Here is a 24,359-nt window from a genome sequence, read left to right as displayed (position 1 = left end):
GCATAAGCATATGATATTCGTTATTTAAAAAAAAAAGCGAGAAGTCATTTGGGATCTTCCTAAATTATTCTCTCTAGGAAAGAAGCTGAGAGAGAGAAAGATTTTCAAATCTGATTCCAATCTCACAAATCATTTGAACCAGAGTGTCTTCCTAACCTTGGCCTGCCAGCTGCTCTGCTCTGCCTCTCCTGAACCCCATCCATTTATGATTTTCGAGCCACCTGTCAGTATGATAAGCAGGAGAGAGGCTACAGCAAGAGGGCAAATTAGATGTGAATGTCTCTGTGAGCCTCTCTGTCAATGGAAGCTAATGCAATTACATGTTGAGCAGGCAGAGGATCCAAACCAGAGAAGCTGCATGCTGTAGCAGAAAGCCACTGGAATGTGAGCTAGGAAATGGGCTCTAGTCTAATTCACAAGGGCTTCTGTATAGATTAAGTGACATTACATATGTTCTACGTCCAGTTACGACACACAGCAGATGCTCCATCTTTCCTTTTCCTGGTCCTGACTCTTTCATGAATTAATTGTGGTACTGAATAAATGAGCCATGCTCTCTACAATCTCATCTCTGGTGGAAGAAGAGCCCAGAATGAAGAGCTCATATTTAGACACTATGTTGCCAAGCACTGTGCTAAGTGTTTAACATAAATTGTTACATTTGATCCTCATAACCACCCCTTATGGTGGATATTATCGGCGTGAGTCAAATAAGACATAGAACACTCTTGCCCAAGGTCATGCAAACTTTATTTTTTTAAGTTATTATTTTAATTCCAGTCAGTTAACATACAGTGTTATATGAATTTCAGGTGTACAATATAGTGATTCCAAAATTCCATACATCACCCAGAACTCATTACAACAAGTGCACCCCTTAATCCCCATCATCTATTTAACCCATACCCCCATCCCATAACCATCAATTTGTTCTCTACCTTTAAGAGTCTATTTTCTTGAATTGTTGCACTTTTTCTCCCCTTTGCTTATTTGTTTTGTATCTTAAATTCTCACTGGAGTGAAATCGTTTGGTGTTTTGTCTTTCTTGGACTTATTTTGCTTAGCATTATACTCTCTAGCTCCATCCAGGTCATTGCAAATGGAAATTTTTCATTCTTTTTATGGCTGAATAATATTCCTGTGTGTGTGTGTGTGTAACCACCTCTTCTGCTTCCATATTTTTGTAATTGCTATTGTAAATAATGCTAGTATAAATGTAGGGGTGTACGTATCCCTTCGATTTAGTGTTTTTGTATTCTTTGGGTAAATACCCAGTAGTGTGACTGCTGGATTGTGGTTCTATTTTTAACTTTTTAAGGAAACTCCACACTCTCTTCCACAGTGGCTGTACCAGTTTGTATTCCCAATGGTGCATGAATGTTCCTCTATCTCCACATCCTTGCCAACATGTGTTGTTTCTTGTGTTACTGGTTTTAGCCACTCTGACAGGTATAAAGTGATATCTCATTATAGTTCTGATTTGCATTTCCTTAATGGAAAGTTTTACATGTCTATTGGCCATATGTATGTCTTCACTGGAAAAATGTTCACGTCTTCTGCCCATTTTTTTTAAATTGTATTATTTGTGTTTTGGGTGTTGAATTTTATCAATTCTTTATATATTTTGAATACTAACCCCTTATTGGCTATAACATTTGCAAATATATTTTACTATTCAGTAGGTTGCCTTTTAGTTTTATTGATTGTTTCCTACACTTCACAGAACGTTTTAATTCAATATAGTCCCAATAGTTTACTTTCCTTTCCCTTTCCTCAGGGGACCTATCCAGAAAAATGTTACTATGGCTGATGTCACAAAAGTTACTGCCTGTGTTCTCTTCTAGGATTCTTATGGTTTCAGGTCTCACATTTAGGTCTTTAATTCATTTTGAATTTATTTTTGTGTATGATGTAAGAAAGTGGTCCAGTTTTCCCAACACCATTTGTTGAAGAGACTGTCTTTTTCCCATTGGATATTCCTTACTGCTTTGTCGAAGATTAATTGACCATATAGTTGTAGGTTTATTTCTAGGTTTTCTATTCTGTTCCATTGATCTATGTGACTATTTTAGTGCCAGTACCATACTGTTTTGATCACTACAGCTTTGTAATATGTAACTTGAAGTACAAAACTGTGATGCTTCTAGTTTTGCTTTGGTTTTTCAAGATGGCTTTGGCTATTCAGGGATTTCTGTGGTTCCATACAAATTTTAGAATTGCTTGTTCTAGTTCTATGAAAAATGCTGTTGGTACTTTGAGATTGCATTAAATGTGTAGATTGCTTTGGGGAGTATGGACATTTTAACAATATTTGTTCTTCCAACTCATGGACGTAGAATATCTGCATTTCTTTGTGGTCCTCAACTTTTTTCCTTTTTTAAAATTAATTTTTAAAAATTTGAGTCCAAGGTAGTTAACATAGTGTTGTAATAATTTCAGGAATAGAATTCAGTGATTCATCACTTACATATAACACCCAGTGCTCATCCCAACAAGTGTCCTTCTTAATGCCTATCACCCGTGTAGCCCATCCACCCCATCCAACACCCCTCCAGCAACCCTCAGTTTATTCTCTGTATTTAAGAGCCTATCATGGTTTGTCTCCCTATCTATTTTAAAATTACTTTTGCTTCCCTTCCCTTATGTTCATCTGTTTTGTATATTAAATTCCACATATGAGTGAAATCATACGATATTTGTCTTTCTCTGACTTATTTCACTTAGCATAATGCACTCTAGTTCCATCCACGTTGTTGTAAATGGAAAGATTTCGTTCATTTTGATTGCTGAGTAATTGTGGTCCTCAATTTCTTTCATCAGTGTTTTATAGTTTTCAGTGTACAGGTCTTTCACCTCTTTGGTTAGGTTTATTACTAGGTATCTTATTATTTTGGGTGCCAGTGTAAATGGGATTGTTTTCTTAATTTCTCTTTGTGCTTCATTAGCGGTGTATAGAAATGCAACAGATTTCTGTACATTGATATTGTATCTTAAGACTTTACTGAATTTGTTTATCAGTTCTAGAAGTCTTTTTTTTTTTTTTTTTTTTTTTGGTGGTGTCTGTCAGGTTTTCTATATATAGTATCATGTCATCTGCAAACAGTGAAAGTTTTACTTGTTCCTTACTGATTTGGATGTCTTTTATTTCTTTTTGTTATCTGATTGCTGTGGCTAGGACTTTGAATACGTTGAATAAAAGTGGTGAGAGTGGACATCCTTGTCTTGTTCCTGATCTTAGGGGTAAAACTCTCAGTTTTTCCCCAGAAGGATGATGTCAACTGTGGGTTGTTCATATAAGGGGTATGCAAACTTTAAATGACATTTTGGGTTTGTGGACTCTAATATCAAGGACAATGAGAGAATGGGAAACAATGTTTCTCAAAGTCTTCGTCACAGCAGAGGAATGGGAACACATGAGATTACTTCACATCTTCTGTTTTGTCTTTAAAATTCATATGGGTTTGGGGTGCCTGGGTGGCTCCGTTGGTTAAGCGTCTGACTTCAGCTCAGGTCATGATCTCATGGTTCCTGAGTATGAGCCCCGCATCAGGCTCTATGCTGACAGCTTGGAGCCTGGAGCCTGCTTTGGATTCTGTTTCACCCTCTCTCTCTGCCCCTCCCCAACTCACACTCTGTCTCTGTCTCTCTCAAAAATAAATACAAGTTAAAAAAATTAAAATAAAATAAAATAAATAAAATAAAATTCACATGGGTTTATTTGCATTCTATCCCATAATGCACGTGTGATTGTTTTAATAAAAAATGAATGCCTTATAGCTGTGTTTATTTTCTGACTCTATGTGTTCCCTTCACAGTGTTAGTTCCTAGATACATGCACATCCAGAAATGTGTTAATAATCAACTTTAGTAGGTGATCTTGACGGTCCCTTCTATTTTTAATGATTTACAGGTTTAACTAATTGCTCTGGTTATCAAACAATTAGGATTATATAGGTAAACAGTTGTCAGAGTTACTTAGAAATGTAATGTTGTATATTCCAAAGATAATTGGTTAAAATGCTGTTAATAGAATAGTCTCGCTAGGCTAATGCAAGGGACAAGCTATTAGAGTTGATTGACTACCACCTCTCCTGTGTAAGTATATCTCATACAGTCAACTGCCCATGTGAGACATGTGGGCACCTTTGAAGAAAGGGAATGTGTCATTTCTCAGCTCCCAAACCTATGTTGTTCAAAGGTCAACTGTAATAGGATTTGCTCTTGAATTGTCTTCAGTAATTGATACATGTTTTACAGCTCCAGCCCTGACTTCTTCCCTGAGCTCTAAACCCTAATATCCACATCTTCCCTAAGACACATCTCAACTTCAACATGTCCTGATTCTCCTTCCAAAATCTGTTTCAACTGCAGCCTTTCCCAACTCAGAGGGAGCTCAATCCTGGTCAAAAAACCTTGAAGTCATTCTCAACTCTTCTTTCTTTAGCAGCTCACATCTAGTCCATCAACAAATCTTGAGGCATCCATCCTACACAGACATACAAAGTATCACCCCTTTCTTGTGACTTCCACTGCTACCACCATGGTTTATAATTCACTTTCAGTTTCTTGTCTGTTAATTTCAATTGATTCTTAACAACCTCTCTGCTTACTAATTGCTTTCTAAACATTTATTCCAGGGATTCCAGAATGGTCCTCTTAAAATAAATTATATAAAGTTATTATTTTGCTAAAAGCCCTAAAAGTAGAAGCCAAACTCCTTTTAATGGCGTGGAAGCCGCTATATGAGTGGACTCTGGGCTTACTGGCATCATCAGCTACTGCAGGATCAGTCCCTCAGCCACATTAGACTTGGTGCAGCTCCTAACATTTTCAGACTTATTCTTTTCTCTGGGTCTTTGTATTTATCATTTCCTCTGTCTGGCACATTCTTTCCCTAGGTATGCTCATGATTTGCTTCTGTACCTTCTTCAAGTGTTTGCTCAGATATTACCTAGAAGTTAAATCTTTGCTGATGAACTTACTTAAAATTACTCCTCTTTCTTGAATGTTTCTCCTTTACCCAATTTATTTTTCTCCACATTACTTATTATTTTCTAATATATACTAGACTTTGCTTTAAATTTATTTTTGGTCTCTCCCCCCCGCCCTCCCCCACATACATTCCTATTCATAATAAAAAGGAAGGCCCATGTAAACATAATTTTTGTTTTGTTCATTGCTGGACCTGCCAGAATCTAGAAAAGTGCCCTGGCACATACCATGCACCTATTAAGTATTTGTTATTTGAATGAATTACATATAAAGAGATATTTCAACTCTTTTCCATTGATCAAAAAACTTGTTAAAATTTATATTTTTGGAAGAAAAATCCATATTTGGATGACAAAATAAGACAAGATTATTTGATATTTACTTTATATATTAAATGTAATTTAAACGTAGGTTGAAATGACACTACATATGACAAAGACAACCTGCCTTCATGATTTGTGTAAAGAGTATATTTGGAGTTTAAATAATCAAGTTGCTTATAACTTAAAATGTTCATGATTTGTCTCTAAATTAAACCAGACACGTTCGTGTTTAAACCCAAAGCGACTTGAGGCCTCACAGTGTTTAGGGGAATGAATGAAGGTGTTCCCAACCCATGCATCTCATTCTTACCAGCTGCTCATCCCCTCCTGCTCTCAGTGTCCCTGGCATTTCTGCGACTTCCCAACACTAGGGTCAATTTTTCTGCCAAGATGAGGGAGGCTCTTGGTGCCCTCTAGACGTCCCCACAAAGGCAGAATTGTGAAACTTTCCACCAGCCCGCCTCCCGGGTCCTCCGCAGCCTCTCCCGGTGCCGGTTATTGTGGGTTCGACACCTGAGGCGTCCCCTATACCCTCTGGAGTGCGTCCAGTCCCCTCCCGGGGCCGCCCTCCGGCTGGAACCCGGGCAGGACTGCCGCCCTCTTCTGACCTTCTTCCCCTCCCTCCCGTGCACTGCTTGCCTGCTGTGAAAATGGCTGTGAACAGGTTCCGTTTTGAACTGGCCCTGGGGAAACAGGTCAGGAGCTGTGTGCACAGTGGTGAGGGATCAGAGCCGCCGGGCAACCGGGAATGAATTCTTTTAAACATTTATATGTGAAACAAATGCGGTGGAAACAAGTTTCCCGAAGAACAGACAAGATGACGGAAGTGAAGCCGGGGAAGAAGTGGAACTTGGGCAAGTTCACCTACCTTGGAGTGGAGCTCGACACCGCCTACCCCGGCTGAGGCTGCTTTGGCGCTCTGGGACCCGCTAGAGCCGGAGGGGGTCGCAGACGCCCTGCTACAGCGCCTGCGCAGAGCGCGCAGCGAGGCGCCGCCCTGGGAGGCGGCCAGGTGGGAAAATGCACCTGCGGGCCTATCTGGACTTCCAGCCCCAGGTAGTGGGCTTCTGCAACAGCCCGGCCTTCAACCAGGTGGAAGACAAGCCTGAGATGATTGAATACTACCTGAGGCTTAAAAGCATGGTTGGCCCAATGTCTGAGCCACCCAGTGCAGTAGCTTTATAGACTGCTTGCCAATAAAGGTACAGCCTTCTCTTAAAAGGAAGGAAGGAGAGGGGCGCCTAGGTGGCTCAGTCCCAGAAGCACAGGACTCTTCCTTAGGCTGGGGTCATGATCTAATGATTGGTGATTCTGAGCCCCGTCAGTCAGAGTGGAGCCTGCTTGGGATTCTCTGTCTCTCTCCCTCTCTCTTCCCCTCCCCTGCTCCCTCTCTCTCTCTCTCTCAAAAATAAATAAAGTTTATTTAAAAAAAATAAAAGGAAGGAAGGAAAGAAGGAAGGAGAAAGCAAGCCTCTAGAAGGGTATTGGGTAACATGGATTTAAATATTTAATTCTTTTTTAGTTATTTACAATAACCAAGATTTGGAAACAACCTAAATGTCCATCAACAGATGAATGGATAAGAAAATGTTATATATAAATACAATGGAATGTTATTCAGCATAAAAAGGAAGGAAGTGCTGTTTTTTATAACAAACCTGGTGAACCTTGAGGACTTCATGCTATTGAAATAACCTAGTCACAAAAGGACAAATACTGTAAGATTCCACTTATATGACGTATCTCAAATAGTCAAACTCAGAGGGTAGATTGGTGGTTACCAGGGGAATGGGTTGGGAAAAGTAAAGAGTTGCTATTCATTGGGTATAAAGTTTTAGTAACACAAGAAGAAAAAGTTCTAGAGAGCTTTTTCCTGGTCAAGTTCAACATTGTGCCTATAGTTAACAATACTGTATTATACACTTAAAAATTTTTTGAAAGGGTAGATCTCATGATAAATGCTATTGCCACAATAAAAAAAGAGAGAAATTAAAATGGATACATATACTCTCTTAATGGCATATAAGCCCTTGCATAACTGAAAATCTTAGAAACATTGAACTAAAACAACTGTTCTGGCTTACAGAAGAAGCAGGAAGGTCTAGGGAAGGGGGATTATCTGCGTGGAGAAAGCTCTAGAACTGAAGAAGACTCTTTACCAAAGTCATACACAATGTAGTTTGTATTCTAAAGTCCTTCCTTTTTTTCCCTTCCCAGTTTTAAGTATCCCAGTTCAAATGCCAAGTCTTTGCTACATTCCCTCCCATTCTTTTTTGTTCTTATTGGGTGTTATTTAATTAGTTACTAACCAGAGGTGATTTATTAATTCACCTTTTCATTTAATCTAATTTGGTTGTAAATGTTTATATCAACTTCTTTCTTACATTTAGTTCTGATATTTGCTACAGTAAATGGTTGTGAGCTTGTGCATATGTGAGAGAGAGGGAGAGAAAGGGACAGAGAGAGAGAGAGAGAGAGAGAGAGAGAACCATGGATGATTATGATCCTTATGAATTCTGATTGGTTGAATTTATTTGTGTTCCAACTATTAGAGAAAGATGCATATGTGCTCAGGAATAAAAGTAGCAATAACCAATTTTGCACTAGTGTAGGATCATATGTGTTTCATACTTTATATGATATTTTATTAAGTCTAAACATCTAACACTACTATCACTATATGGCTACTGCTACTGCAGCAACTAGCATTGCAGGAACATACTCTGTGCCAAACACTGTGCACTTCACTTCATGTACATTTTCTCATTTAATTCTCCCAAGAAGGCCTAGACAAATTAAGCTAATGGTGGACCTTCTTGAACACACCAGGTACTTTGTTGTGTCAGTGGATGTGCTGTTCCTTGTGCCTAAAAGTTTTATTCTCTTGTATGCATTGGGTCAGTCCTATTGAGCCTTCAAATTTTTCTTTGGAAACCTCCTTGGGAAGTGTTTCAAGATGTGGATCTCACCCACACCTTTCCCTCTTACTTCCTCTTTGTCAGGCACACTTCACTGTTCTTTTTCTTTTCACAATTAAAAAATTACTATGTTCATGTCTTCAACTTTCTCTACTAGTTTAACAGATTTTACAGTGCTCATGAACAACCTGTGACATGAAATCACATGCCCAAAGTCACAAACTCATCACTACTTTTTTCTTTTTTGTCTTTCCACATTACATTTAAGATTTTATTCCTTGTTTCAGATCTTATAGGTTAATGAATCTGCTAATAGATTTGTTTCTTTAAATTATTAAAATCTACTTTCTCTTTCTTGACTTAGATTTTATCTAGCACTTCGAGTATCACGTTAAATAGTAGTGAGTTAGAGCGAGCCTGATCTGGTTTTCCCAGAACAGTACAGGTGCAAGTAGTTGCCCTGGGTAAAGCCACTGTGTTAATATAATTAATGCTTACACTTTAATTCTCAGAAATGTTCTGTTTTAGGCAAAAATTTCATAGTCACTTTAGAAATTGTGCATAAATGGCATACATCTCTCATTCCTGACTTAGTGGGAATTCTAATGTTTTTCTATCAATGTCATGTTTGCTATACGTTTCTAGCAGATTTATTTTTAATCTTAAGAAACTTTCTAGTCTCTACTTTGTTTTATTTTGATCAGGAATTGGCATTGACTCATCAAGTGTTTTTATCATACTTGTTATATAGGTTATATTTTTTCTCTTAATATGTTAATCTAGTAAACTATGGTAATGGATTTTCTAATATTGAACAAAAATACGATAAACTATATTTATCATGGTGTATTACTAGTGTATCAATTTTCACAATTTGATGTATAGTTTATTTGGGATTTTAAAATCTATGTTTATGAGAATAGCCTATATAACTATTTCCCACCTTGTCTGATTTGTGTTCCAAAGTTATAAAAGCCTAATAAAATGAGTTATAGATATTTCCATGTTTTTCCATGTTCTATATTTATATTCCATAATCAAATACACCTGTAAAATATTTAGGTATATGCCTTTTAGAGTCATTTAAAATTTCTTTCATGATCTTTTATCATTTTTAGTTTTTCTGCATTTTCTATTTATTTTTGTTTCAATTAGATAATTTACGTTTTCCTAGCATAATATTCACCTATATTTTCAGATTTATTAGTATCAAGTTTTACCTAGTGTTTCCTTATATGTACTCTCTATATGTGTAGCTCTGACTCCTTTCTTACTACTAATATTAATTGTGATTTGTCTCTCTTTACTTGATTAAATTTGACACATGTTTGTCAAAGTATTGGTCTTTTCAAATTAGAAGACTTTGGTTTTAATGATCACTTTTAATTTTCTGTTATTTATTTGCATTCTTATATTAATTTTGACTTAATCATTATTATTTGTATTTTCTTTGTCTTACTGCTTATTTTTCAACATATTCAGTTGAATGTTTAATTTACTCTCAGTCTATTTTTTAATGTACACATTTAGTGTAAAATATTTTCTTTGGAGTACTCTTTAGTGGCTCTACGGATGTTAATATGCAGGGTTTTTACTAATGTTCATTTCTAAGTAGGGTGTAATTTCAGTTAAGATTTCCTCTTCATACTAAAAAAAAGATCTCAGAAAAGAGATCCCAAATGAACATATTTCTTCTGCATATCTTTTTCTTTAATTTCAAAATTTATTTTTTTAGTCAGTGAATATAGACTATATGATTTTGGTTTTTTGGGATTTGTTAAGATTTCCTTTGTGGTAAAATCCAAGATTAATGTTTATAAATGTTTCATGGATGATGAAAAGAATGAAAAGAAGAAAGCTCTAAATAAGTTTGATTATTCATGGTATTTGTTACTTGATTCATCTAAATTTTATTTCATTTTTTTTCTTTTGGCTTCTTGATGTATTTGTGAGTTCAGTATATTAAAAAGGTTGTTATTGTGGAATTTTTGTGTGTGGATGTTTCTATTAGTCTTTGCTTTATATGTTCTGAAACCATATTGCTAAGTACACATAGGTTTAGGACTGTTCTGTATTCTGAGTAGGTTCTTACCAATTCAAAATATCCCTTTTGACCCTCTATATTAATTTCATTTTGAATTATTTCTTGTTGGACATTAATATTCCTACACCCACCTTTGTTTATTTAACATTTGTCTGTCTCAATGTTTTGCATATGCAAGGATTGTGTTAACTGAAGGTGCTATGTCATTCATTTAACACAATTACATTATTTTTCTTTAGGCCTCAGCTTTAATTTATTTGGGCTTTTGTTTGTTGGCCTAGCCATCGTTACTTGTATTTTTATTGTATCTTTCACTCCAACTTTGTCCATTTGTAATGGCTCTATCTCAGCCCCTTATTTCTTAGGAATTGAATTTGGGGCTTTTTGTTACTATGCAAAGAGCAAGAAAGCGTTTCTACTGGCTTCTCTCTTATGACCTAATTTTGCTGCTGATTTGTCCTAGATTATGAGGGTGGGCACTGGCCTCCCAGAATAAGAACTTTTCTCTCTGTATACATTTAGAGTTTTTAATATCTACTTGGAGTGTAGGGTGAGGTGAATATACTAGGGTTCATGATGTGATTTGAGCTCTTCAGAGACAAGTATGTGACAGTACCACAATACACAAGGAAGCAAAAGGTACAAATCATTCTTTGAACATGTCAGAGTAGAAATGCATTAATATAGTATATGTAATAGATATGCCCATGTAACTTGGCTTTATTTAGGTAAATTGGAAAAAAAAAACTTGAAAAAATTTTCTAAAATGACTTCTGGATAACACTCTTATAGTCTTCTAATGCTCCTGGCACACAGTCCACTGGCTGCTCCACATCTCCTAATGCTACTGTGTCATCTATTGCTTCATCCAAAGCTGTTGGAGACATCCAACATGTCTGGTGAAAACAAAAGCAAAAAAGAAAGGAAAAAAAAAGAAAGAAAAGGGAAAAGAAAATCTTCAGCTTGATCCCTAAGAGTAAAGTTAATGTGCTGGAAGAACCCTGAGAAATCAGCAAATAGGAGGAAAGTTGAAAATAAAATTAAGACTTCCCATGGCTCAGTAAAATGGCTCTGAAGGTGACACTATCAATCCTGATTTTCTTCTCTAAAAGTCTTAGGAGATAATTATGGAAATAGCAATTAGTTTTCAAGACTGAAAGAAGAAAGTGTGTACAAATTATAAATTTTATATCAGCATTTTCAAAATTCATTCTATGAAGCTGGACTCAGAGGAGACTATTCATAAAAAAAATAAAATTCTAAAGTTAATATACATTAGCATATTTAAAGTTCTTAAGCAAAAGTATCCATTTAACTTAGAGTTATTAGGTTTTCCAAACCTTTAAAACTCTAAAATCTTTTATTTTATGAAACACCTATTACTATTTAGCAGTTCAGAAAGCCAATTTACTGCATTATGTCATTTTCATAGACATATCATATAATTTATTATTTAGCATTTTTCCTGTTATAGAAGCATGATAGTTATGTAAAGCTTTATTTTGTGACAACTGGTAAAAATACAAGGTATATATAAATAAGCCAAATGTGTCTGATATATATATGTGTGTGTGTGTGTGTATATATATATATATATATATATATATATATACATTTATACCACATGACTAGCCTGTTTATATAAATGTTTACATGGGTCATAAACTTCAAAAACACTCATATGTCATGGCAAAAATAAATGCCCTTGGTTTGGAGTAAAAGTTAATTTAAACTATTAGTTTATGTGGAGGTTAAGTTTTTCTATAATACTTTTTGTTTAGGACTCTAAGAATGGCCATATAAGCTGAGTCTCCAGGTTTTCTTCACAGAATTTATCTTCCAAAATACTTCTTAAAAATAATAAACAGGGTGAAATGTAGTCGCTGATTCTGAATTACAAAATACTTTGAGAAAAAAAAGTAAATACTATACTGTTTCTAGGGAGATAATTTCATTAATATAATTCTATTTATCTACCTATGTATCTAGCTAACTACACTAAAAAGTAAATGATTGAGAATTGTTTTTAAAAACTGATCATTCATGTACAGTATAACCAAAAAATTGGCCAGTGTTCAGCATAGATTATAACAGAAGAAAAGCATTCTTTCTGTGGTATTTAAGATCAATTTGCTAAGTCATCCTAAATGGACAGTTCCAAGGTTGCATGAGTTCAAACCTCAACAGGCTACCTGCCACCCCCACCCCCCCCCCCCCCAGTGATATATACTTTAAGTGGGACAAGAATTTTTTATAGTAATATTCCATATATTTAAGATGAATATTAACTGTATTATAAATTCTATATTGCCACTAATAATAACTATTATCTATTGAGCATTTGTCATGTACCAGAAATGCTGAATATGAAAGAAATCTCACAGATTATTGTAATTCATCTCTGCATTTAAAGAAAGAGGAACTGAGTTATAGAGAACTCAAGGTAATTTTTCCAAGTTACATGGGTCAGGGTAATGGATTTTTTAATTCACTGCCATTTCTATCACATCAGCTGGTTTTGACTTTCCTACCATGAGTCTATGGAGTCTTACAAGACTCATTTGATCTTTAGAAAATGATTTGCTGTATGTGGTCCAGATATCTCACCTCAGTCATCTCACCTTAGCCTTAAGTTTATATAAATATATGCCCATTTGTATTACTTCACAATAGAAGACACTGAAGCAGGAGAGTCTGACAAAGCACACAAAATGGTTTTCTTTTTTAAGATCAAACATATTTTGTATCAATTTCCATATGTATAAGAATATATGTATATACATATTATATGTGTATAAATAATACAATGTAGGGAAGCAGAGAGAAGCTATGTTTTAAAGTCTACATTGTTTTTCTCTTCCACACATCATGCTTTTAGGTTTTAGATAATTTGTGTTCAAGGAGTGTAAATTTGCTTAAGAATCCATCAAAATAGAAAGTGATTTCACAAGTAATTTTTTTTTCTGGTAAAATTATACAGATATGCCCATACATGCGCACACAAACAAACATACACACAGAGACACATACACAGATGGACTCAAAAGGAAAAAATCTACATAGATGTGTGTTGTTTGTATATACATCCAGACATTCACAGATATATAAACACACATAATCTATATTATTTTTATGATGTAACCTCTACCAACACAGATAATTGTGGCACTATAATTCGTATTTGTATTTCCAGACACAAAAGCAAGGTATAATCCCTACATGCTTCATTGTTTTTTTAAAAAAATATTTGTCTTAAAAGGTGTTTGTAGATGTCTTTGAGGACAGCATCTTGGGTTGGTTTATGGTTGGTTTACATTTTTAATTTAATCTATTGTCCATAGGCTACTTTGTCAATCCCATAATTTGAATGTATATATCATTCAGAATTTAAGATTAATAGTATGGCTCTTTGGGTCTTAGAAAACACTATTAAGACAACATTCTAAACATTTAAGGGGAAGAATCTTAAAGTCATACCATAGTTTCTTTTTTAATATTTTTCAAAAAGTAACTGACTTCACAAACACCAACTGTAACATGATTTAGACAACTGAGAAACAGGCAAGTGTACTTTTGAAGGCTAAAATAAAACACATTTATACAAGTACAAAGCAAAACAATGCTGATAAAAATGTTAAACTTTATGAAAAAAATCATTTGCAATTCACATCAAAATAATTTAACATTCTCTATTGTTTTAATAGTACAAGCTGCAACAACAGAAAAAGAACAGATACGCGCACACAATTTTAAAACCAAATCCGTTAAAGTGCAGAAAAAAGTAAGTACAAGCACTTGTAGCCCACACAAATCTTTTAGGATTGGCACCATCTCTCTAAAACATCTATATTCTATATAGATTTCTAATTACAACACCACCAGCAGCTGCCATTGAATTCTAGAAATACACACAATATACATAGTATATTTGTTCACATTGGGAAGATCAGTGAAATTCAGCCAACTATTTTATACATGCCTCACTCTTCAACAGATAGTAGAGAATCTCCCAGGCCTCAGACCCTCTTAAAAGTGAATTTCAATTTATCTTTATGTTTTTCACTGATCTGTATTTTTTTCACAGTATAAAATTGTAAATGGTAACTATAGAGATTCTGACAGCTTGAGGGTTATTAATAAGCTGTGGCTAAATGTGAACTCAGATAATACTTTTGAAGTCTCCAAAACATGTACATTTTGCTGGGAGACTAGCATAGGAAATGGTTTTTTTTTTTTGTTTTTGTTTTTTTGTTTTTTCTTAAAAAGTGTTTAATTCCTGGTTTGGAAGTCACAGAACTGCAGCAGAGCCATTACACAATTCATTCACAGTCAGAAATAGCTCCTAGTCTTCCTGATCACTTGCTGGTAACAGCAGAAGTTTGGGAAAGACTTTTACTAACAAGGATTAGTACATTCGGGGATTTACTGTTTTTCTTTACTTCAGTCAAATCTCATATGGTTTTCCTTTGCATACTCCCTTCTGCTCCCCACCCCTAACCCAGAGAGAAGCTTCTTCCCAATCCACATAGGGTCTTCTCAGGCTGCCCCTACTCCTCTCCCAGAACAGAAGAGTGAGTGGACTCCTTAGATGGTCCATATAACTCGATCAAAGTAGGTCTTCTTCTTTTCATCCTTGGACCAAACTGTCCTTTAGGGTCACTTTTCTGAATCTCAGCATTTCACTGTCTTTTCCCCTTCCTTTTAGTCATGCTGGTCCGACTGAGTGATCACTGGGCACCAGGAACAGACTGTTTTCAAGGAAATTCAATGAAAATAGGTACCCAAATGAATTGTGAAGTTCATATCCTAGCCCTAGAATGAATATTCAGTTTTCCTTGTAGATTTATTACTTGGAACCTGGTATTAGAATTGGCAAAGAGACAGAGTTAGCATCATTCCAAAATAAAAGATCCCAAAAGTGCATTACTAATATTATGCATTATAGAATGTATTGAATGAAGGGCAAAGGGCATAAAAACACAGAGAAAAGTACACCTTGTTCTCCTCTAATTGGATGAATATTTTTCTTATTACAGTTGATTATAATTTCATATGGCATTATCAGACAGCAATTTATTTGTATTACATTTTAATTTCTGATGAATTTTCTCATAAAGTGGTGTATTTTTTTAAAGAAATATGTTACTAAAATTTAGAAGAGAAATTTGATCATGGAGAAAGTTTTCTAAAAATATTCTGTTGGTCAACACGGTGAAACTTACACTTGAGAATAAAATGGAAATCAACCTAAAGGCATGGGAAACGAATTTAAAACTTAGTTGAGTATATTTGGAAAGGTTTCAATGTTTAAGAAATCAAAATGGTAATCCTCAGGTGAATGCCACCCTTTTCATGAGGATTGAAGGGTGTTAATCAAAATATTTATATTTGTTTTTTTAAGTAGAGGCAGAGTTCACGTTCAATGAAAATGTAAAGCTTAGCTAAATTCACTCTGCTTCAAGAGTCTCATTATAACATGTGGGTTCAGGGTGCTCTGATGATATTTTCAAATGTGATATGGTAAGTTTGATTTTCAAGTTTATATTTTAGTAAACTAATATCAGCTTTTAACATTTTATACTGGGAGATTTGATTTTAAATTTAATATAAGAACAGATATAAGTAAAGGAAAATCAAGAAGTATATTTCCTATAACTTTTAAAAGTGGGGCATGATAAATTACACCAATGGATATATTTCCATTTCTCAATTCCTTTTTTAAAGTAGATATGAAATAAAAAATACATGCCAATATAAGGATATTGAGCTCAAGGAAAAAGGTTTCATTTATTTTTCTTTCTGCTAAAAATATACTTCTGCCTCACAGCAAATCTTTTTCATAAGGCTAGCTTTAGTATAAGGCTGGATCAACTGAACTTTAAATTTATAGGACACCTCCTCCTTTTATTACTATCTTTATTTTAAAATTTAAAATGAAACGAAACGAAACGAAACGAAACCAAACCAAAACAAAACAACACAAAAAAAACATTTGGCACCTGAGGACAACTGTAATGAGAAGAAAGAGATGACCGTGGATGCAGGTCTTGAGCTATGAATTCTACCTATATGAGCCTATTAAAGCACATGTATTTCTAGTATATCTTTAAATCTCTTTTCTGCAGTATTTAAAAAGTGACAGTATGAAGTGCACAAAATCATATTAATAATTATTTTAAAAAGGAAATACTAATAATTGCTTTGCCTCTTTTTGGAATGGCTAAGAGACTGTGTGGTTTATATTCATTAAGGTTCCTCTGTTTTAATATTCTGTATTGCTTTGAAAAATCTACATTTGTCATAGTTCATAGCTGCCCTCTTTAAGCAGCCAAAAAAAGTTAAAATCACTGCTCACTGGCATAGCTAAATCTCTGCTAAGCCGACTTGACACAGTTTAAAATTTCCAGCGTATTAAGATTGTGTTAACTTTTTGAACAACAGTCCCTCTAATCACGTCGCTGTCTTCGCTGGGTCTATAGACCATTCTTCCAGTGGTGGGACTTGGAAAGAACAGAGGAGCTCTTTGTGCATCAGGTTCTCAAAAGAAAGGAATGGAGAAGCCCAAATGCATATTTTAATATTTTAGCTGGCAATGCTAATGGAACAGCATTCATAAGGAGGAGTGGCCACATTTCATGAAAGTGATAGCCAAGCTGGAGCTCAGGAATTATTATTATTATAAAGAGAATTTCCAGCTACACAACGGTACCCCAGTGAGGGAATTACAAAACAGTATTCCAGAAAATATTTTTTTGCTACTCCAGTATTGATTGGCAACATGGTGAAATAGTCAAGAAATCTTCCATTGGTTTTCTTGGTTAATGGAGGTGAATTGAAATCAACTAGGTGGACTCCCGGATGCAGGCTTTTGAAAGAGGATTTCAAAACCAAATTGGAGAGGAATGTCTCTGGTAAAAGCCTTATACACATCAGCGCAGCACTCATTATCCAGTTGTGTGTTATGCATGGGACACACTGACAACAATGCCTCAGTAAATACTGGGCCCAAGTTACTGCTTTTCAAAGTCTTTAAAGGACAGAAAAAAAGAGAAAAAAAACGGAAAAAAAAAAACCCCAAAAAACAAAAAAAGAGAGCGAAAGGTTAATGTTTTGGTCCCAGATTTTGAGTTTGTTAGAAAATGTACATTCATGTTTGGTGAATCAAAGAATCTTCTGGGAAAAGAATTAAAGTAAACAAACAAAACTTTGTACAGTTGCTTAATAACTATGCTTTTCCCCCTCCATTATGCTGTTACACACTCATTGCTTCCCTAGAGCAAAGCACTTGGTATGGAACTGGTTCAACAGACTCTTGTCAGCCCTCAAAAATATAAGCAGTGTTTCTTAAAAGCCCATGTTTTCTAAGGCCACTAGAAGAAAATCTGCCAAAGGATTTGTGGTCGGTGTCTTCGTCGGTTGATGTTAAATAGCACTATTAATCTCGTGTTTCCATTACGGGTGTACTTGGCATCTTCCACCTCGGGTCTTAACCAGGCGACTATGCTTGTCACTGTGTCTGCGTGAACACGGGAGGTCTTGGCTCCCTTGGCGGAACCCAGCGTGGTTTCCAATGACATTCACAACGACGAGGAGCTCTGAGTGTAATCTCTTATGATAAGTGTGTCATATTTGGGAGACGAAGGGATACAGAGGGCCGACTCCGACACTGGCGAGTTGGGGGTTGTACTCCCCGAGTCCACCGAGTCTCTGAAGGGGGACGGCGGGGTGAGAGCCACCAGCTCTTCCAGGTCCGGCTTGCCGGCTGCAGCTTCCGGCCCGGCCGTCGGCGTCTCCCGGGCAGCGCCCCCAGCCGGCGGGGTCGCCGCCGCGGGCTGCGCGCCGCCAGTGACCTCGATGGCGGGCAGCGGCTGGATTTCGGCGAACGTCGTCATGGTTGTGGGCAGCTGGATCTCTTTGGGGATCAGGTACGACGAGCAGAGCGGGGCGCCCACGCCGGGGCCGGGGGCTGTGGTGGACAGCATCATGGAGTTGAGCTCGCTGATGTTGGCGGTGAAGCGGGTCACCACACTGCTGATCTGCTCCATGAGCGAGCCCTGCGAGGAGCTGCTGCGCGCCGCGGGCTCCGAGTGCAGCGACGGCACGTCGTCGTCCGTGCGGCTGGCGGAGCCCGCGCGCTGGCTCAGCGTGCTTATGGGCGACGGCGAGCGTGGGCGCGCGGGCGCGGGGAAGTGCTCCTCCGCTTCCGCCACGTCGTACAGCCCCTTGGGGCCGGCGTCCGGGGGCTCCGGCCCGCCGGGACCGCCGCCCGCGCCCCCCGCGCCGCCCGCGGCCCCCGCGCCACCGCCCGCGCCGCCTGCGCCCAGGCCGCGGCTCTCCGTGCTCTTGGGGAAGGGCTTGATGACAGCCGTTTGGTTGGGGTTCTCTTTCTTGTTGATGTGGATGGACAGCCGCTGCCACAGGTGCTGCCCCCGGCTGCTCTTCTCGTTCTGGGCCCACGTGACGGATTTGCCATTGGAGCTGTGGAGAGAAGGGAGACTAGAGGTGACTCAGAGGTTCAGGGGGAGCGGGTCCCCAGCCCTGGGTTATGGATTGGGAAGGACGACGTCAAAGGACACCTCCAGAGATCGTGGAAGCGGCTTTTGTTTCCTTGTTTTGAGTTAAAGGCCGTTTTATTGTATTGGCCTTGCCTTTATCCTTACCATGAAAGTGTATCAGAGGGGATAGTAGTAAGGGTCGAGGAGTATTTATGGAGATTCTGCAGTAGTTCTGAGCAGCAGCTGGTTATGTTGCAAACCTAGAAGCCAGGGCCTGGATTATTATGGTGCCATTGAGCAGAAGCACCTGGTACAGGGCAAGGGTTTCCTGCAGTTGGCAGCCTCTAAAAGAAAAACTTGGAACTAGAACAACTAACCAACCCAAACACAAGAGGGCAGGGAAAGCGTTGGGGTCAAGGGTTACCAGGCAATAGACAGTGGTTCCAGTTCAGTTTTTATTCCGCGAGCCAATGATTGGTGTATTTGGCTAGGGATTTCTGTTTGAATTGCTGACCTTGAACATGGTTTTAGTTAGTCTGCCTTATCTGCTGGAAAATAGAAATTCAAGGAACACATATACAAAGTTCTAATCAATTAGAGCTTTTCTACTTCACCCACATTTTCCTCACAAATTTATTTTTAGGCCTAAAACTTGAATAACAGTTCTGTGAGGGAGCATATTGCCTCTGGCACCTAGCATATTGCTTTCCAACTAGGGTCTTGATGAGTGTTACCTGACATGATTTCCTACGGCCTTTCTCCCTCTTCCCTTTCCCTAAGCAGTGCATTTTGGTCCTGCAGCATGAGGTCTGAAAGCTGCTCTGATGGTACAATTGGCGCCTGAGCCTCAGATCCTGATTGTGTCCTCCTTACTATTAAATATGACACAACCTCTAAATCTACAGACCCTCTGTCAGAAACCTCACTTATGGTCAGAGAATGTGGCCTGACCTTCAGGGATGTTCTATGGAGAGACCCTCGGGTGATGGCTCATCACAAAGAAATCCAAGATCTCTGTAACTAGGGGGTCTGTTTTGTCCAGACAGCTCTGCCCTGTGACCAGGAGATAGCCTTGGACAGTCTATGACCCAAGGCTTTGACCACCCAACTTTATCATCTCAGCCAGTGGTGATTAAACTTAATTGTGCCTAAAACTCACCTAGGGTATTTGTCAAATAGCCCAGGCAGGACCCCAGAAGATTCTGATCACCTAGATAAGGTTCCAAAGATCTATGCATTTTATAAGCACTCCATCCCCAAAGAAGCTGTCCTTTCTTTCTGGGTTCCCATTGCTCCCTTGGCCTCCTTGCCAGACGGCCTTTGCCTGGCAGGGGGCTGAATTGTATTTGGAGCTCACTTGCCTTGCGGCTACCGGACTTCAACTGCCACATCCACTCTGCCTGAGATACCTATGCCTTTGATAACAGATCTCTGTTTCTGCAGTTCCTATAACAGGATGCTTTCTGTCTCTTTCCCATACTGCTTCTCATTTCTTCCATCTTTCCTTTTCCTCTTTGTGGTCTTCCTTTTTCTGCTCCTTCCTCTGAAATCTCATTCCACTTAATCTACCCAATAGTTTGCAACCTGGTGTCCTTTAGAATTCTGGAATGTGATATGTCCCCCACCCCTGCCCCTCTTCCTGCAAAGGATGGATCAATTATTTCCAGGTTTGGAGGTTGCTGTACATCCATGGTAGCAGAATGGGCCCTGCCAAACCTAACTTTCCTTTCCAGGAGAGTTTCAGGAAAGGAATGTTTCTACATTTTGCATTAACCTGACCTGCCACCTTTTATGTTTTTAGTGCATTACTTTCTTCTTCCTAGGTGTCTACTGAGTTCTGGAACATGGCACAGAAGAAATGGGCCAGACTATTTATGGGATTTGATTGGGAGAATGGTTGCCAACAACCCCCTTTCTCTCCTACCAGCAAGGTAAGAAACATGCATGTTGGAAAGGAAAATTAGTCGTTCAGGTTGCTGAGGCCACTTTTAATACAAAGCTTAGGCTATAAACTAGAAGCATAACTGGATTTATCCTACTAAGCTTTACTCTAGGGAAGTTCTTGCTCCCAACATGGAGAGGTTTTGATGGAACATAACTCTGGGTATTAACAGTGTCAGTCTTTGGAATCACATGCAGTAGTGCCTAAAAACTTGACAGCAGATGGAAAAGCCTTTGGATGAATGTGTGAGAAGGAAACTATCCTAACCAGCCAATCTGCACAAAATACTGACATTTTTCCTGGCCATGCCTTTGCTCATAGTGTCCATGGTCATTTGGGAGAGAGAGCGCCAAATAATCTGAATACCAACGGAAATGGACACAGGAGACACCAGAGAAATGGAGTCCAGATGTAAGTACCTCATTTCATTCCTTGGGTCATGAAAGGTTTTTTACTCCAAAATAAATGAGAACTTTTTAAAAAGTTTTTTTTTAAATCCTGACTTATGACATTAATCTGTTTATGAGTAGAATGTAGTTTCCACAGGAAACAGACAGGAAACTAATCTATCTTGTTCATTAGCACACGGGATGTTAATAAGCATTTGATGGACGAATAGGATTCTTAAGCTAACCAGTCTTAAGAACCATTGTGTGGTGTCCTGGAAAGTGCAATGGACAAAGGACCCTCAAATCTGGATTCTAATCCTGGATCTGCCATCCTGGATGCTTGGAAAACAATAGTCTCTAAGCCTTGGTAAAAAGCAGAGAGCAATCCTTTGGTGAAAGCTGTCATAAGGATTAAATGAGACCATATAGATGAAAGCTTCTTGTAAGGAGAGGGTATCTAAGAGTGTTAATTTTTGCATTCCATGTGAACACTACATTTCAGAAAATAAAAACAGTATACTTGTGGTTTTGAGCTCTGGTTGAGAAACAAAGAATTCAATACAAAGTAAAATATGTAGTAAAGCCAAAAAATATTTTTGGTTGTTCCTCCTTAACCTGACCAACTGTACCAAGAATTGGAGTTCCATCGGGTTTGCTCTGTTGGGGTTTTTTCCATGCTAATTTGTCTCCCTGGTGATCAAATCCACTCCACTAAATTCTGCATTATTTCTCTTCCACAATTTACTTCTTCCTGAAATGCTCTTTCATTGTGCTCCCTCCTCTCTGCCTTTTTCTTTCTTTCGGCCTAAGCTCTTACCATTTTTTTTTTTTATTTTATCTTAATTGTTTTTATTTGAGAGAAGCATTCCTGACCCCATCCCGACTAGGTTAGATTCCCAGAGTCCTTTCATTAGGCACTTAATAACTCTTTGCTGTGTATCTACCTCACCTGCTGGGTGGAGTGTTCTGAGGGTACAGACAGAGGGTTCTTTGTTTTCTGTTATATCCATAGTACCTAGTGCATTGCCTAGAACATGATATGTGCTCAATAATATTTTGAACTAATAACTGAGTGGATAAGTGAATTTGATTTAAAAAAATCCATACTGAATTGTTTTTGGTAGAATTAAGTTTTAAAAATAATTCAATAGTAAAAAAATAATTCAATGTTAATGAAATTCTGTTTTGTCTTATGAATCAATCTTTTTATAAACTCACTGTAATCAATAGTACTTAGTACATATTTCATTAACCAAGTACAAGAACACAGATCTTCATCTCTATTGTGAAAATCATAAAGGAAGTATTTGTTCCTTTTCTGTAATTTATATGTATATGTATCTCTGTGTGTGTGTGTGTGTGTGTGTGTATGTGTAGTGAAACTTCTTAGTGATGAAAGCTTATGGAGGCAGTATGGATAGTAGACCCAGAATGTGGGTTTAAGGTATGGCCCTCAGTGATGTTGGGCAAATCACTTAACACCTTTGCACCTCTTTGTTCTTTGGTAAAAAATGGAAGAAATAAACCTCTCCTGCTCACCTCACATGATTTCTGGAAGAAACTAAATGGTGGTACATGTGAGGGTACTTTATAAAGCATAGTACCTCTGCAGACCTCACCATCAGATCTTCCAGGGTGCCTGGATAGCTCAGTCAGTTAAGCATCTGACTTCGGCTCAGGTCATGATATCACAGTTCGTGAGTTCGAGCCCTGTGTCAGGCTCTGTCCTGACAGCTCAGAGCCTGGAGCCTACTTCGGATTCTGTGTCTCCCTCTCTCTCTGCCCCTCCCTGCTCATGGTCTCTCTGTTTTTCTCTCTCTCAAAAAAAAAAACCAAAAACAAAAAAAAAAACAAATAAATAAACCTTAGAAAAATCTTCCAATCACTTGAGGTAAAATCTTTGTTATTATTGTTGTTGTTATTACTGAGAACTTTTTTTTTTTTTTTTAAACATCAGGATTATACATTTTTCCTAAGGACCCTGAGGTAAGAAAAGGGAAAGCAAACTTTTCCGTACTGGTCTATATAGCACTTGACTTTCCCCACTGAATATTTTGGACATTAGAAAAGAAGGAGGAGGAAAGAGGAGTGGAGGAAAGAAACAGAATACATGGTTTGCTACACCTGGAAAGGAGGACAATTTGGCCAAAAACAAAACAAAACAAAACAAAAACATAAAAACTTTGTGCTCTTTCCAGGTACCAATTAACCCTTTATCAAATATAATACTGTATAATTTACTACTATGACAATTTGTTCTTTATTTCTTGGGGGGAAGTGCATTTTGATCATGTTATTTGAGACTTAGGTTTTTTGTTTACATTTGTGTCTGCCAAAATGACACCTTCTACCTTTATTCTTAGAAGTTTTTTTTCCCAGGGTCAGCCAGGAGAGAGGAATAGTAAGATAATGAGCTTCCTAATACAAAAAAAATACTTAAAAAAAATTTTTTTAAGCTTGTAATGTCACTAGCAAATATGTCTTTGGAATGACTTCAGAAAATACTAGGCCAAAAAAACAATTTCATGAATTAAGAATATTATAAGTAGAAAGTTTCCAATTGCAGTTCCATTTTCTGTACATTTTCTTAACCTTTTTATCAATATATTTTGAGTTGCAAAGTATGGAAATAAAGTTTTTAAAAGATAATGAGGAATTGGATATTGTTTATATCCAGACATTCTAAATTAGGTGGAATAATTTCTTTCTGAGCCTTGCCTAAAATATGACATCTTGATTATGACAATTACACTGAGAAATACACCATAATATGTAAGAAAATGATAGAATCATCCATATAAATTTCCCCAGTTAAGCATAAATGGATATAAATAGCCATCTCGCTGACAAAAAAAATAAATGGCCGCGATGACATATGCATTAGAAATATATGTACAGACAAAAACACTTGAGTAAATGAAAATGAATTATCTACCAAAGACATAATAATCAAAGCAATATCACCTTATATTTGCATAGTGCTTTAAAAGTACTTTTCCAGACACTGATTGTCAAGGGTAGATAGGATCAATGTCTTTGTCCTCCTTCCAAATATAAGAAAATTGAGGCTCAGTGAGATAGGTGATTTGCCCAAAGTTAAGCAGTTAGATAATGGCAACCTGGGACCAATACTATCTCATGATTTCCAATTCCATTTTTCCTGACAGTACAATGTCCCATCTTTGCTTTATGAAGTGAGCTGCCCTTATTTCACGGAAGAGAAGACCTCTGGTGTTACCTGGTGATGATGTGTGTT

The 24,359-nt window shown here is 37.4% G+C and overlaps 1 protein-coding gene and 1 pseudogene across 3 annotated transcripts in view; both read right to left on the bottom strand.

The window, feature by feature from the left end:
* The window catches only part of LOC122201180, a 46,562-nt pseudogene extending 40,898 nt beyond the window's left edge, over nt 1-5,664 (bottom strand).
* A 12,190-nt stretch (nt 5,665-17,854) lies between these two features.
* Nucleotides 17,855-24,359, bottom strand: part of GRM5 (glutamate metabotropic receptor 5) — a 512,152-nt gene continuing 505,647 nt past the window's right edge. For 2 of the 3 annotated variants that reach the window (XM_042906834.1, XM_042906835.1), the window contains one exon: nt 17,855-18,755. In XM_042906834.1, the coding sequence (XP_042762768.1) occupies nt 17,855-18,755 (901 nt within the window). The remainder of the gene's footprint in view (nt 18,756-24,359) is intronic. The other variant, XM_042906836.1, reaches the window with a different exon arrangement.

The sequence above is a fragment of the Panthera leo genome, chromosome D1, assembly GCF_018350215.1.
Source record: "Panthera leo isolate Ple1 chromosome D1, P.leo_Ple1_pat1.1, whole genome shotgun sequence".
Lineage (NCBI taxonomy): Eukaryota > Metazoa > Chordata > Mammalia > Carnivora > Felidae > Panthera > Panthera leo.
This window is presented reverse-complemented; position numbering and strand designations above follow the sequence as displayed.